This window comes from Phaseolus vulgaris, chromosome 8 (genome assembly GCF_051622355.1).
Source record: "Phaseolus vulgaris cultivar YP4 chromosome 8, ASM5162235v1, whole genome shotgun sequence".
In the NCBI taxonomy this organism is placed as follows: domain Eukaryota; kingdom Viridiplantae; phylum Streptophyta; class Magnoliopsida; order Fabales; family Fabaceae; genus Phaseolus; species Phaseolus vulgaris.
The window spans coordinates 10,499,904-10,516,861 of record NC_143505.1 but is presented as its reverse complement, the minus strand read 5'-3'; the positions used below and the strand labels follow the sequence as shown (position 1 = coordinate 10,516,861).

At 30.5% G+C, this 16,958-nt stretch overlaps 1 protein-coding gene, 1 long non-coding RNA gene and 1 pseudogene across 3 annotated transcripts; 1 reads left to right on the top strand and 2 right to left on the bottom strand.

The window, feature by feature from the left end:
* Window positions 1–6,337: 6,337 nt before the first annotated feature.
* LOC150025407 (uncharacterized) lies at window positions 6,338–14,361 on the bottom strand (annotated as a pseudogene).
* LOC137825950 (uncharacterized) lies at window positions 12,475–13,036 on the top strand. 2 transcript variants are annotated; one of them, XR_016515171.1, is made up of 4 exons: window positions 12,475–12,534; window positions 12,619–12,712; window positions 12,796–12,827; window positions 12,935–13,036. It is a non-coding gene; the product is annotated as an uncharacterized LOC137825950 (long non-coding RNA). The 2 variants fall into 2 exon arrangements; XR_011083384.2 differs by having other exon boundaries at window positions 12,475–12,712.
* A 148-nt stretch (window positions 14,362–14,509) lies between the features above and the next one.
* On the bottom strand, window positions 14,510–15,848 carry LOC150025406 (uncharacterized). The gene is made up of 3 exons (XM_090294016.1): window positions 15,406–15,848; window positions 15,195–15,324; window positions 14,510–15,139 (listed from the first exon to the last, which is right to left on the bottom strand). Exons 1-3 carry the CDS (start codon window positions 15,831–15,833, stop codon window positions 14,510–14,512), a joined length of 1,188 nt encoding a protein of 395 aa, XP_090150142.1. The 5' UTR covers window positions 15,834–15,848.
* Between the last annotated feature and the right edge of the window lie 1,110 nt (window positions 15,849–16,958).

Here is a 16,958-nt window from a genome sequence, read left to right as displayed (position 1 = left end):
TTTCTCATGTGATATTTGATATAGGTTAGAGATCTTATTTCGTTTAGACATGATAGAATAGAAATATAATGTATAAATGTGTAAGTTTCTCTAAATTTAAAATAAGTATTTCTAAAATAGTAATATGATTTATTTAAAAAGAAGATAAAAAAAATTCTTCTTAAAATAAACATTGATGTTGAATATCGAATTATTTATGTTGGAACATTATTTTATATAAGTATTATAATATGTAAATTAAACTTCCTTTCCTTTCTGTATTCCATTTTCACAATCAGCATGCATGATTTGGTTTGTTGAGGAAAAAAATTGAATTAACAATGGCCTCGTCCTCCATTTGTCTAATTATATTAAAAAATCCATAATATTATATCATAGCAATTCTGAAAAAGAAAAACAAAAGTTTATTCCCCATATATAAATGCAAAGAATCGAGAATCTCAAAAAATAATGTTAAAAACGATGCTAAATGAGCCGAAAGTGAGATATTTCTTCTTGTTCGTGCATGAGATTCCACGTTTTCAGTGGAATGAGTATTATAATATCTATAAATGCATTGTTCTATTATGAGCAAAAATCTTCTACTTTTTAAATTGATTCCATAATCATATTGTAATGATAAACACATCCTTGATTAATAATTACGAATAACATGGAAGATTTATAAACAAATGAAGAAGTAATATATAAGAGATGTTATAGAAAGAAGATGGAATCGTAAAAAGCAGGAGTCATAGATAATAAAAATAGTCAAAGAAAGAAGACCAAGATATGAAAATAAGAGTACAGATAAGAATAAAAAATTGATAATAAAATATTATTTTCCATAAAATATTAGATCCATGATGATCAAAGTAGGTACTAGAGTTAGAGTTTGTAGGTGTTCAAAAGTCACCTCAAACTTTACAATTTCATTTATTTACATAAATATAATTTTGTTAACAACTCTTTCCAAAATGCTTTTAGTGGTTTTCGTATTGCACGTTCTCTTTTATTCATGATTTTCAACTGATATTATATGCTATATTCAAAATTCTTTTAGTACTTTATTTTGAAAAAAAAATAAAAAATCTTCAACTATTTTGTTCCTTATGCAATAGTGTCATCTTATAATTTTTAAATCATTTTAAATATAGATATACACTCCAAGAAAATCAAAAAATAAAAACCAATTTTTAGAGACCAAAATAATTAGTTGCAATAGTAACTAAATTGGAGATTATTTTAGAAACTAAAAATTTAAAATTAGTTTCTAAATTAATTTCTATTATTGCTAAATAGTTTCTCAAATGGTATCTAATTAGCAACCAAGATTTTTGCTACCAAATTTAGAAACTAAATAATTGGTAGTTAAAATCTTGGTTGCTAATTAGATACCAATTTAGAAACTATTTAACAATAATAGAAATTTATTTAGAAACCAAATTTTTGTTTAGTTTATAAAATGGTCTCTAATTTAGTTACTATTACATTTAATTATTTTGGTTTCTAAAAATTGGTTTCTATTTCATGATTTTCTTGTAATGATATATTTCAAATTTTGTTAGAACAATTTTATATTAATATAATTTCATGTCATTTTATATGAAAATTTATATAAAATTATATATCCATTTTGTTAACCATCTTTATCTGCGTTCAAATAGTATGACACATCATATATTGTGGAGCTCTTATTTGTTGTTTCAATTACGGCATTAGATGTTGTGTTGATAATTGTTTTGACACTTTGTTTTGGTAACGATTGTTGTAAACAGAATCAGTTTTGTAAAATAAAAAACTGAAAAACAAAGATGAAGATAAACCCTAATCTTTCGATGCTTTGGTTGGAGGAACTCACGGAAGTAGAGTGAAGCGGAGAATGACTCCAAGTTTGAAAAGCTAACGTTGCCCTCCCCACCTTGGATCGTGTCGCACGACTTGGAAGTTCTGTGCCTCCACATTGCTGGATTTTCGGAGGTTGAAGAAGCTGTGTCGTTGGAACCTGGAATCGCACCACCAATGACTGCTGGAACGTGGGTAGTGGCCGTTTGGGGCTGTTACCTTTTTCCCTATATAAACAAGGGTTCCCCTCCTTCAGAAAACGCATCTCACTTTCACCTTCTTCATCTTCTTCACACCTTCTTTTACTTTTTCACTTTCTCTCTCCTCACTATTTTATTATTATAATATTTATGAGTTCTATTTGGGTATTACTCTTTTAAAGAGAAACTTGCTAGTTCTGATCCTCGGAAATTATTGGGAAGTTCCTGTTGTATCCTGGGGGACTTGCGCAATACACCGCACATAAGTCCTTACAGACAGTGATTACTCACGCATTGGGAAACCAATTTTATTCGTTTTAAAGCCTATTTTACTACAACAATAGCCTTTTTGTTCCTTAATATGGTCTTTTCTATAGGGTCATATCATAACTTTCGAATCAGCTTTATACATGTATTTGTTTAAAATAGTTTATTTTTGGCTAAATGTATGAATTATTACCTCAAATTCTACTAATTGAACATAAGTTTGGAATGTAATTATTCAAATAATTTTAATGAATATTTGAATATACTCAAATACAATTTTTTGTTCCTTTCTTAGCTCTTATTTCATTCAAACATATTCAAATACTATTTTTTTTCACTCTTTATCTTCAACTCATACTTCATTCAAACATATTTGAATAACCATTAACTCTTTTAAAAAATTCAATACGAATGAATCTCTAACTTCAATATTTTTTGACAAGATAGTAGGATGGATTAATTATTATTGTAAACCTTTTGAGTTTTTTTTGCATTTTTTTTTATTCTTCCTTTCTTTTCTTTCTTTCACCTAACCCTAGCTCTCTTGCCTTTAGATTTTCTTTTCTCTTTGCATTCTTTCTTTGATTTAGAGTAAGTTTTTTCTTGCTCTAAAATCTTATTCTTAATTCTTTGGTTCTATATGTGACTATTTCAAAGTTTTAATAATTTTTTTAGTTGGGGACTTGGAATGTTTGGTTTGAATTTAGTGTCAGTGTTTTTATTTAGTCTTGAAATGATTCATTCGAGTTGTATTAGATACTATTTTTTTATTTTATTCCAGTAGTAGTAAATTGTATTAAAAATTGTGTGGAATATGTAAAAGTATTTTTTAGAAAGTAACTATGTTCTACCTCTCTATAATGAATCTTTGGAATTGTTTTATTTTCTTAATGAGTAATAACTCACCTAATCAATCTCAAATTAAGAGCAATAATATAATTTTCTATTTCAATTCACTTAGCAAATTAAATCTTGCTTAACTAATTTAATCTTGCACAGTGAATCTGCTTTATTCTTAAGGGTATGTTTGATTTGAGTTTGATGAGAAATCAAAGAGGATTGATCTGATATTTAGTTTCGATAAGGATATTAATGAGTGATAAATCAAGGGGTTGGTTGTCATAGGTTACCTGATAAGATCATATTTAGGTTCTTATAACTCAAAACTCATAAAGTTCTCACAAAAGAGAAAACTCAATTTTATTTCAAAATTTCGATATCCTCTAATTACATTAGGTATGTAAGTTACTCTAAATTTTGTATTAATTCTCACTAAGTAACATTTAATATCCACTAATGTGTTTTAATTCTCACTATATGCATAATTATTTTTCACTATGACCATTCAACTACTTAATTAAAAACATAATAAAATTAGAATACAAAATTATATTAATCTTCTCAAAATCATATCACTCCATGTTTCGACATTCGTCCTTGAATATCATAAGTACACTTCCATCAAGAGGAACATAATACCATGATCAAAGATCATCCTTTTATTAGCTTTCCATTCCAGAATTGGAATCTTTTATTAGCTTTCCATTCAATCCTTTTATTCACTTTCCATTCCAAAACTAGAATACCTACAAACACTATACCAAATGATGTGATATTGAGACAACTCATTAAAAAAAAAATTCTCATATTATTGAATGGACAAAACAACAATATCTGCACAAGCATAGAAAATAACTTTATTATTATTTTTTCCTACCATTTTGGTTGGTTAGTTCTTTTTTCTTTATTTCTCCTTTTCTCTTTTATTCTATATTCACTATAAGAAAAAATAATTTTGTGACTGATTTTAACGACCGAAATAAATTGGTCGCAAATTGACTCCGAAATAGAGATCAATTTGGTTTTGGTCTCTAAATCAGTGAAAATTAGTGATCGATCTAATTCTCATAATTAATTTACACTAATTTAAAACCAAAATTAAATTGGTCGCTAAAACAAATCTATCAATACAAATTAGCGACTGATTTGATTTCGATCGCTAAATCCCTATAAACCAACAACAACATTTGGTGCTAATTTACATTGATTTAGAGATCAAAATCAAATTTGTCGCTAAATACAAATCTATCACTACAAAAAGGCGATCAATTTAATTTTGATCGCTAAATCTCTATAAATCAACGATTGAATTTAGTTTTCGTCACTAGTTTGCACTAATTGAACGATTGAAATCAAATTGGACACTAAATACAAATATATCACTACAAATTAGCGGCCGAATTTTTGTTTAGGTCGCTAATTCGCATTGATTTAACAACCAAAAACAAATTGGTTGGTAAATACAAATATATTACTACAAATTAGAGATCGATTTAACGACTTAATTATAATTATATTATTATTATGATTATTGTTTTGATTATTATTAATATAATAATAATAATAATTTTAATAATAATAATAATAAAAATAATATTAATATAATAATAATAGTAAACATAATACTTATTATAAATAAATAAATAAATAAATAATAATAATAATAATAATAATAATAATAATAATAATAATAATAATAATAATAATAATAATAATAATAATAATAATAATAATAGTTGTGTCATCACATAAATTTTTTGTGATGTAGACTATAGTGTCACAAGTTTGATTCTCTCTAAGACATTGTTAACATTAACAATAATAATAACATTAGTAAATAATGTTAACAGTAATAAATAATAATATTATTAGTAATAATAAAATATTAATAATAATAATAGTTTTCAATTAGTCATAAAAAATTATTTAATTTTAATTATTAAATTTAATTTTATTCGTGATCGAGTTTCTTATTAATTTTTGGTTTTTGAATTGGTCTCCTAAAATTGAGGTGAGCAACACTACAAGAAAATATGGTTTTAACGAGAGTTTATTTTTACATTATCCAGGGTTAAAACTTCCATTAAGTCATTTACCCAGGGTTGTAGTTTTCTCCGCTAAACCATCTCTGGGGAATGTGTTCCCCAGGGTTTTTTTAAACCTCAGGAAAAGCCTTTAAAAACTCTTGTTAAATATCATGCGTTTAAGAACTTCCGTAAAGTACCATGGGTTTCAAAACCTCCGTAAAATACCATAGGTTTCAAAACATCCGTAAAATACCACAAATTTTAGAACCTCCGTAAAATACCATGGGTTTCAAAACCTCCATAAAATGTTTTAGAACCTCCTTAAAAAATACCATAGGTTTCAAAATTATGAAAATTTGTTTTTTTTTATTCATTTACCATTTAGGCATTCATGTGTTTTTTAATCCACAATTATTTACATCTATTGTATTTATTTATCTATGTTTGTTAAAGTATTTTTTTCAATAAATAAAAGAAATAAATGGGACCAAGCTTTATCTTCAGCAAGTTAGTGTTTAACAAGCTTTTTATTTATTTCTTTTCTCGCCAAATTTTAACATTAAACACCATGCATACAATAAATCAACAACTCGACGATGATCAAGATCAAGTATACATATCGGTCCAAAGATTTATTTTGTTCTGCTTTATTAGTTCAAAAAGATTACTTATATCAATAGACTACATCATTCTTCAAATTTATCCAAAGAAAATTCAGTTCTCCGAAAATTAAATTCATAAAAACTTGAAGGACTAGACTGATATTAAAACAATCTTTTGAGAATCAAAATATTAATCTATTGTAATAATTAACTTTAAGCACAATACTCCATTCAAAGGAATTTGTTCTGAAGTCGCACTTATTTTATGGCAATGTACTGTATTGGGCTTCAGCATATTGCAAGTTTTACTAAACTAATCTTGACTAAAGCATTATCAATGAAATAGGATATTTATCTATCTTTTTTTGAAGTGGATTTATTTATCTTACAGTAGAAACTTGTGAGTTATTTTAAGCTTAAGGTATCCCAATTTCTAACCTTGACCAAATTGAACGTGGTCACCCCATAATATCATGTTGAGCAAGTCCCAATAATTCTAACCCTTCCTCCCCACAAAAAAATCCCCTCCCAACCTCCAAGTTTTTTGCTACGAGATAAAGGAAAACTTGAAAAAGAATCAATTCATGTTTGACTGAACAGTATCAAACGCACATAAACCCCACGGGTACAAAACCTTGACTAGAGAACCTCCAAACTACAGCAATAGTAATGCATTAAAAGATTCAATGATCATTAGGCATTTTAATCTTATCTAATAACACAAAACACCTAATAAAAGCACTGAAAAACATTTTAAGCAATATCTTCCCCACTACCGCACACAAGAAGATTGGACAAATCATTTTGACCCTAAATGGAGGAGCTTTGTAGAAAGAAAACAATAGTTTGATCCAAACATACTGCCAATATGCCATCATTCCAAACATTTAACAATATTGCACTATGGTACAAAAACAAATTTCATAATTGTTCATTCCTTATATAATCATTATGCTCCTTTCACAAACAGGACATAAAGCTACTAAGTATTACCTTGCCTACTGCTCCTAAAACTATTGTTGCATTTGAACACCCATAGACAGTAGCATATCTCAAAGGTGCTAAGATGTATATGGCAGACTCGTGGCAATTTAGAACCTGTAACGATCAAACAAAATTTTTATTAGCATACTACATATAGTTATCAACCATAATCTGAAGTGACCTCTCAATTTCCAAACACACATGATTCAAGCAGAAAAAACATATATTCACTCAAACAATACAATATCATAAAATGGTGACATATCCTTTTTAAGGAACTAAATGTTAAAAAGTTTACTATAGATGTTCAAAAACTAAGCACGAAAACCAAACTTAACCCAATACAAACTGATTAGTTGGAAATTTTATGCCCTCGTTTCAAATATGGCTATAACACATCCAATATCAATCAGAGTTGTTAAATAGCAGCCATAGTGATGATATAGCTCAACTGCATAGCGGTATTTCTTGGATCCACAATTGCGAATCCATCTTCAATTACAACCTCTATCATTGTTGTGGTTACAACATACATCCTCTAGTCATCTTTGGTGAAATTTAGGGGGGAACTTGGTTTAAGTTATATAATTGTAATACCAGGAATAACATTACAGAGAATTTTTAGTCAGAATCTTATTCCTATGCATGTCCAAAAATATGCTTGGTTCATTTTTCATATTCCTTGGAATGTTTTTAAATTTTAAAATGATTAAAGATATAAAAATGGAATGGAAGTTAAACTAGAGTTAAAAAACAACTTCCTCATTCCCATGGAAATGTACCTTTCTCACCTCATTAGCACGTAAAATCAGTTCAAATAATGCAACTTTCCCAGGAATATAAGATACTGAGGAATATTTTGATAACCTCCTAACAGGTTTTGATCATGTTCTAATCCCACATGAATTCTTAATTTGTTGAATGAGTGTGTTTGGTGCATTATTATTATTATGGTTTTGGTTTTGCCTTCCTAATTTTTTGGCACACTTCCTTGATCAGACACCTACAATATAACCATATATCACAATTAGAAATGTAAATCTGAAAAATAAAACAAGTAATTTAAATTTTTTAAACATTACCGATGAACGATTGAACAGAGTCAACTCAGGAGGCAATTGACCTTGATAACTTTGAAAGAAAAAATTCATCATTATCTCAAATCTTTTTTCATGTTCTTGATATCTTTTTTCACGTTCTTCATATATTTTATTTTGTTCATCCAATTGTGACTTTAATGCAATAACCTATATTAAAACACAATTTATCATGAAAAAGAGTGAGAAAACCATACACATTAAAAAATAACCAATTTATCAACAAAAGCTATACTAAATTTCCTATAATTTTGTGTGAATAATATTCAACACAACATTTCCAATCTTGGCATGATAATATAAAGTAAACAACACCAAATTGCTACATAAGAAAATGCATGTTCAAAAACCTGATTCTCCAATTCTCTATAAGAAGTAGTTGAAGATATCCAGTGCGAGAATTTCTAGTATATCCAAACACATGAGAAGGGAAAGGTCCCAATCCCATCCCTCGAACACGACCACAATGTTCTTCACTTCTAAAGGCATGAGCTAGTGAATCATCAATTGATATAACATGTGAGAGGGAAGATGTATTTGACTCATATGCTTGAATCTTTTCCTACAAATAATGAAAAAAGTTATAAATGAAGCTCACATCAAATTTGGTTGAGTTTTCATCTTTACAAAAATGATACTTACCCCAATCTCTCTTGCCCCATCATTCACAAATTCTCCGTTAGCATGTTTATGTGTTGCTACCCATACTTCTCCCCTACTAACTTTGCGACCATGCTCTTTCTCCTATAAAATGTAACAAAAGTATATGAATCATGATATATGATATAACAAAAATTATAGGAGAATCAAGTTACCATCTCATCTTTCTTCCATGCAATGCTCTTGGATCCACCAGTATGAGGAACTGTTTGCTTCTTTCTATTATCCTTGTTCTTTTTGGCAATTTCCTAAACATACATGTAGTAAAAGAACTAAATATAAATAAATCAACACTTTAAAGAATAAAGTAGTTTTTATTACCTTTGTCCTTGAATTTAAACGGTAGTCAACAAAAGAAGCCCAATGGTCTTTATTCATTACTTCTGGACACATTGCAATAATTTCATCTCTATTGTGTGTTCCATCATTTCTTTGTTGCCATAGCTGTTGCCTATACTCAGTCCACTTTGTGTTAAGTGATTTGAAGATATATCTTACATGAGTAAATGTAACGATAATTGCAATATAATATCAATTAAAAAACATAAAAATCCAAAAATCAATTACTTGAATGGTTTTCTTAAGTATATCTTCTTTGTAATCTTTGGGAATCTTCCTCCAACTTTGATAGCTAATAGGAAATGCATTACACTACAAAAAAAATGTGTAAAAAATGGCGGTTTTAATATGGCGGTTATTAATAACCGCCACAAATTTCAGCATAATACGTCATTTCATTAACCGCCACAATTAGCTTTCAAATTATGTCATTTTTAACTGTCATAATTTTCTTTTAGAGAAAACTTTTTATTCCTTTATTCTTATATTTACATTTTTAACTTGATTTAAAAATCCTTCAGATTTTCACTTGAAAATTGATTTTCTTTTTGAAAACTTAAGAAAATAATTTTTTTTTGAATTTCAGTTTGGAAAAACCCTAACTCCTAACACTCATCACTCTCGTCCCTCTCTCTGCCTCACATGAACCCTAACCCTAACGCTCTCACGAACCCGCGCTCTCTGCCTCCACACAAACCTAGCGCTCTTCACCTCAACACGAACCCTAGCACTCTCTGCCTCTACACGGAACCGATTTGAAGGTAATTAACCTGTTGTGCATTCCTTATACTTATGATAGTTTGTCATTGTTAAATCTAGTTTTTCATATGCTGCTTTGTCCTTTACATTTTAGGTTTTATGCAATGAACCCTAACACTCTCTTCCTCCACACGAACCCGCGCTCTCTGCCTCCATACGAACCCGCGCATCATTCTTCTTGTTGAGATGTTGCAGGTAACATGAATGCCAGCTCCTCCTGTGGTTTCTATGGTCATATAATATTTAGTCTGTCTGTGTCTGGTTGTGAAATTGGAGGAAGCGGAAGCGGACGACGGCGAGCCGAACGGGCATATCCGAGTGTCGTCTGATGCAGCCAAGTACTCCTCGCAGGCAGTTGCGAGTCCGTTGTTCCCCGGGGTTGAGAAGCTCTTGTCGTTGTTCAAGGATTCTTGCAAGGAACTGCTTGAGCTTCGGAAAGAGGTTTTCCTTCCTCTACCGATTGGTAATTTTAAATTTTTTTGGGAATTTAATTTGTTTAAGGTCTTGATTTTATTGTTGTTGTGTTTTGGTTGGAAGATTGATGGGAGACTCTACAATCTTAAGAAAGATGTCTCAGTTCAAGACTCTAAGCATCGAAAGACACTTTCTGAGGTGAGTCTCGAATCTACTTGGTTTGTGTTATGCTAAAATTTGCAATTGTTCTTGCTGAGCATTTGGATCAATGGGTGTGAGGTTGTTGTAGGTTAATTGGTCTTCTAGAGTTTGAGCCTTAGGTATATTTTGGTTGTAGAGGAAGAACTTTATCGTTCACTGTAGTCATATTAAACATGGTCTCAAACCAAAATAAATTGCAATATAGTAATTATTTCTTTTAAAAATTACATTTGTTAGTTCTAAGCTCCTTCTTTTGTGCTTTATTATTTTTCTTTTTTTCAGAATGAAAATCTTTTATACCTTGCTATCTAACTAGGTGAGAATAATAATGAGCTTTATTATTATGTTTTATGTTTTATTGGTAGATCAATTCCTCCTTTGTCTTTGAAATATAATCCCAGCGAGAAACAACTAGTCAAACAATTGAGTTGATAAAAGTATTTCAGTTGATTCGTGTGGTTTTTACCATTATTCATGTTAGGAAAGTTTACCAATGGTTGGTTATTTCTGCAGTATTTAATGGAGTTCAATAGCAGCCCATGTGATTTGGTGGAGCTTTCACCTCTTTTTTCTGATGATAGCCGTGTTGCTGAGGTTGCTTCGGTTGCCCAGAAATTACGTAAGAATTGATATGCCTTTTAATTTATATAATGCTTTAACCTAATTATGTCAACACTATGCTAATATTGTTTACTTTCAAGGTCATTTGCTGAAGAAGATATTGGAAGACATGGAATACCTGTTCCATCAGCTATGGGAAATGCAACTGCTAGTAGAGGCTTAGAAGTTGCAGTTGCTAATTTGCAGGAATACTGCAATGGTAAATATTTTTTTTTTATGAAAAACAGGGACATGTTTATTCAATAACTTACATTGAAATAACTTTAATTTATTAAATACATTTGGACTAACTTCTTTTCTTTTTTTGAAGTCTCGATTTTGTTTCAAAGTAAATGAAGATTTGGCTAAAAGAGATGTTATTTGTTGTGAGCATTGGTGAAGCTTGTGTTTCCTGGAATCCTTTATTTTATATGCATATTCTTGTTGATTTTATGGCTATTAAGAGTCATACTTTTTGTTTTAGAAAATTCTTAATGTTTATATGTAACTTGATTGTGGAAATAAATCAATGGTAAATATATCAGGATAACTAGATATTTTAGAGACTAGTTTGCTAGTGATATCTTTTTAAGTTCAACCTCTTTTCCCTCTGTAGGTTTTCTTTCATTGGCTAGAATTTTTTTTTTCTGTTGGTTTTGTTTTTGGTTTTTAGTTTCAATCCCTTGGATTATAAATTATTGATGTCTGTATAGCTAGGTAAAGCATGAAATAAACAACCGTTCAACTCTCATAATTGCTTAGCTGCTCCTTTTCTCTTTACTTTGTTGATCTTATTATCTGCTCCATCCCCTATGCATTGGTTCCTTTTGCAGCTAATTGATGAAACAGTAGAAGTAAAGGTTGAGCTGATATGAAGTTAGTTGCTGAGATTTGGAGCCATGATTTTGGGAAAATACAATGCATCAAAGGAAGGCAAAGGCAGAGATGGCCAAACATTCAGATGCCTTTATCACCTTACCAAGTTAGCACGAACTGATATTGCAATTTTTTTAAGGCAAAGATATTTTAAATTCCTTATTTAGTTAAATCCTTCATTTCTTCTTTGTATGGATATTTTTTGTGGGCTCATGTGTATGATGTAATATACCTCATGCAAATGGAGTTGCTAGTATGGAATTGGAAAGTGAATGGACACAAGATATGCCTTAAGTCTTCTAGAGATGTATTGTCTATTAGCTATTTGAAATTATTGTGAATGGAGTTTACTCTTATTTTTCCATCTAATATCAGTTTTTATTCTTTATGGACTTCCAATGATTTTGTAAATTAGTCAATTAATGTTATTCGGAAGGGTGAAATGGTTTAATATTTTTCTTAGCATCAATGTGAGAACTTAATGTTGTTAATGCTAAATTGTTCATCTTTTCTTTGTTCTAACCCCATGCATGTGCATCCCTTGAACCCAACTATCAACCTCTTGTGACATTTGTTGTAGTTCAAAAGCGTCATCACCCAAGACTCTTTGCTAGCAACCATCATGACAAGAGTTCTGTTGACAAGAGTGTGTTGACAAGAGTGGCAACATATTGCTTGGTATTTACTTTAGTTCACTATTTGGTGCCATATCCTTTAAAGAAACTTGTTTAACTATGGTGGTTAATAATTTTACTTATAAAATATTGCAGACGCAATTGTTGATTTTAAAATCTGCCATCCAACAGAGTTTGACTTTTATCTTCATAGCCATGCTAGAATACAGGTGAGATCTTTTACTCTTTTTGCTCATAACTTGTAATTTTATGTTAAATTACATCCTCACTGATGTAAACCATGTGTTACACAGGGTACAAGCCGTCCTGCTCACTATCACGTGTTGTGGGTGAAAACAATTTTACTGCAAATGCTTTGCAAACTCTTACTAACAACCTTTGCTACACGTAAGTTCGTTTGCATTGCTTTTCAAATTCCCGTGTTCCCATTTTTAGACAGGATACTAAATTTGATGTTTTTGTTTTGTTAGATATGCTAGATGCACTCGATCTGTTTCCATTGGTGAGTTCCCCCTTCTTATGTCTTGTTTAATGGACTCTTAATGTTACTTTTACATATATTCATTACTGTAACATTCAAATTCATTTACTTAAAATTATTTATTTCAGGTATCAGACACTAGAAGTGGTGCTCCATCACCTAATCAAATAATAGAATCAAGTGGTGGAAGCAAAACTAATTAAGAATATGTATTTTAATTTTAAACTTGATTAGGGATGTATGAACTTTTTATGTGTTTTAATTTTCATTTACATATAAACTTTTGAACATTATTATGTGTGCTTTAATATTCAATGAAATAAATGGATGATTATAACTTTATACATTATTTTATTTTATTATGAAAAAGTGGTGGTTAATTTTTATAATTGTATGAAACAGATTATAAATGTGGTTAAATTTTATAATTGTATAAAATAGATTATAAAAAGATTAAAAAAAATGGAGGTTAAATTTTATAATTGTATAAAACAGATTATAAAAAAGATTATAAAAAGTGGTAGTTAAATTTTATTTATTCAGAATTAAAATTACGTCAGTTAAAAACGTCACTACTTACTTATATTATGGCGTCAGAATCTTCTTCAATGAATGTAAATTGCGACAGTTATAACTGACACTACTTACATATAAAAACCGTCACTATTTACACTATGTTTAAAGTGGCGGGTGTTGCGGCAGGTAGACTAAAACCGCCACATTAAACTTTGTGGCGGCCAGTTCTATGGCGGTTTGGAAAACCGCCACAAGCGTATATTGTGGCGGTTATAAAAGCCAGTTTATACGAAAATAACCGCCACAATATACACTTTTTTTTTGTAGTGTTAACATTTCTTGCAACATGACCTAAAAACCTATTCAACAATGCTCCACTGTCATCAACTGGTTGGTTCTCGTTATTCCAGTTAACAAGAATCCTCTCACCAACAGATAAAAACCAGACATCATTTGTTGTTAATTGTTTCCTAACCTTTTTGCCTTCATTATCTGTCAAAATTATTGTTAGTTTAAGAGGACGAACATAAAAAACAAATACAATGTGAGTTTGCAATGTATTGATTCAAGCTTACCAATGACATCAACAAGCCATGATCTTTTACGTGATACATGCTTTGATTGTTCAGTTTGCATCTCAATACCCACATTTTCTTCCCTTTCTTCATCAGATTGTAACCTTGGTGTAGGTTTAGATGTAGATTCATGGACAGATTCATTTGTATTATCAAATTGAAATTCAGGTGCATAAGTGTTCTTAACAGTAGAAATCAACCTATGAGGTGCATGTGGGGGAGGAGGCTTCTTATTATTATTCTCTATAGGATGAGAATTCACATGAGGTGCTGCATAATAATTAAATGAATACATGTGAAAAATAATATATTTTTAAAGAGAATGCCAAATTAAAATATAAGTACAAACATCTCACTAAATGGAAGTTGTGTATGAACTTACTTGAGTTATTAAGGGCTGCAAGTTGGTCAAAAGTGTTATTGAGGGTATCATGTTCTGTTGCTCTAGTCTTCTTAATGGACATTTTCTTTATCTTCAGGTATTCTTGAAATAATAACATTAATACAAGTCAAAATAGAAATTCAATAAATCATAATATAATGCATGTATATACAATAATGTATAAGTAATAAGGATGATAATTTAAACAAAAATAATATACAAGTGTTCAATTAAAAATAGGACCTTGTTAACGATATACTCCCTTCTCCATTTACAAATAAAGTTTCAAAATTGTTTTGTACAAATGCTTCACATTCATGAAAAGTGACATCATTATCTTCTCCCATGTCATATAAGTCTCGTGGCTTTAGATGCACAGGAATGCTCCAATCTTTAGCTAATTCATCCACTACATAATAAACCATTTGTGCTTCTTTAGCTTGGATGTATGGTTCATCATCATCATTATCACCAATGTGTATCAAACGTGTAAAGTTTACTAGTGTAAATCCAAGATCATCTGTCATAATCCCTCTAGAAGTAGTTGTATTAGCCCACATACATTTGAACAAAGTAACAGAAAATCGACCATTATAGTTTATCTCAATTATGTCTACCAATTTTCCATAATAAGGCACACCCCCAAATTGCATTTGATTGTCGATGCTACTTGCATAACTCCTTGTCCCAAAAGTACCAAATATCCCATTGTTTTGTGTTTTAAGTCCTTCATCTCTCTCCAATGTACGGAACTTGAAGCCATTTACATTGTAAGCATTGTAACGTTTTGCACAATCAATTGGCCCCATAGCTAAGAACTTTAAATCATCTGAGTAAGGTCCATTCAACTCATTTCTTATCTAAAAAAGAGGAAAATATGATCAAGACAATTCTATATATTCAATATAATCAAACCTCAACAATATAAATTATACATACACGACGAGAAAACCATTCTGCAAATTCTCTATGAACCCTCTTATCTATCACAGAGGATGATCGTGTACGACTTCTTAATTGTCTTCGTATAATGTCTCTAAATTCTCTAAATTAAATAAATAATAATTACATGGTTAATGTTCAATTGCAGATGAATCATAATAAGTTATAAAGTCAAAGTACTTACTGAAGGAAAGGGTCAACTTGGGCACAATTAGTTAATATATGACGATGTGCTTGTAACTTTTCCTTTGCTGATAAAAAGAAGTAAGTAAAAGACCCAAGTGGTTTTCCAACAGGTGGAAACAAAGTGCTTGCACTAGATGACATAGTGTCTGGTTCATCATTAACACGCCTTATTCGATTAAATACAGTCTCAATTTCATTTAAATATCTTGAACAAAAGGTTAAAGACTCTTCAGCCATGTAGCCTTCAGCTATTGAGCCTTCTGGTTGTGCCTTCTTACGCACATAAGATTTCAATTTTCCTAAATATCTCTCAATGGGATACATCCATCTATACTGGACAGGTCCTCCAAGCTTCGCATCTTCCACCAAATGCACAATCAAATGAACCATGACTGTAAAAAATGTAGGAGGAAATAATATCTCCATGTGACATAATGTGAGAACAACTCTATTTTGCAGTTGGTTAAGTTCATCCACTTTTAAAACTTTAATGCATAAGTTTTTAAAAAAATGAACACAAATCAATCAAAACATAGCACACTTCCTTAGGGAGTGTCTTTCTCATTGCTAAAGGTAGAAGTTGCTCCATCAAAACATGTGAATCATGACTTTTCAATCCTCCAAGCTTACATTGTTTGACATCAACACATCTACTAATGTTACTTGAGTAGCCATCTGGAACAGTGATGTTCTTTAGTGTTGTCAGAAATGTATGCTTATTTTCTTTTGTCAATGTATATATAGCAGGAAGATATTTATTATTTTCATCAGGCCAAAGATCAGGTCTAACACCCCAATCTTTTAAGTCCTTTCGTGCCTTTAGGTTATCTTTTGATTTTTTACCTTGGTTCAATAATGTATACACCACATTATCACATACATTTTTTTCAATGTGCATAACATCTAGATTATGGTGCAATAAATTGTTTACCCAATAAGGAAGTTCAAAAAATATACTTTTTTTTCGCCATTGTAGAGGGCCATCAATAGCTTGGTGATCTCTGCGTTGTCTTTTCCCCAGTTCCTCAACTTCTAGTTCTTTCCCAAATATGATATTGACATTCTCAACTTGTCTTAAGACATCTGTTCCTGATATTGTCAAAGGACAATTTCTATTTTCCACACTTCCATCAAAATGAATTCGGGCTAATCTAAATTTGTGTCTTGCATTTAACCAACTTCAATGATTCATGAAACAAAATTTACCCTGAATCTTCTTAGGAGTAGTGTCAAAATTACACCTAGGGCAAGCCAACCCAGTATATGTATTCCACCCAGATAAGGTTCAAAGATCAGGAAAATCACTAATGGTCCACAATATAGCTGCATGCATATTAAACACTTCATTGCTATATGAATCAAAAGTTTTAAGTCCATTGTTCCATAGCTCTTTGAATTCTTCAATTAATGGCCTTAAATATACATCAATATCATTTCCTGGTGCTCTTTTATTGGGAATGATCATGGAAAGAATGAATGAACTTTGCTTCATACACATCCAAGGAGGAAGATTGTAGGGTATGAGTACAATAGGCCAAGTACTATGACTTG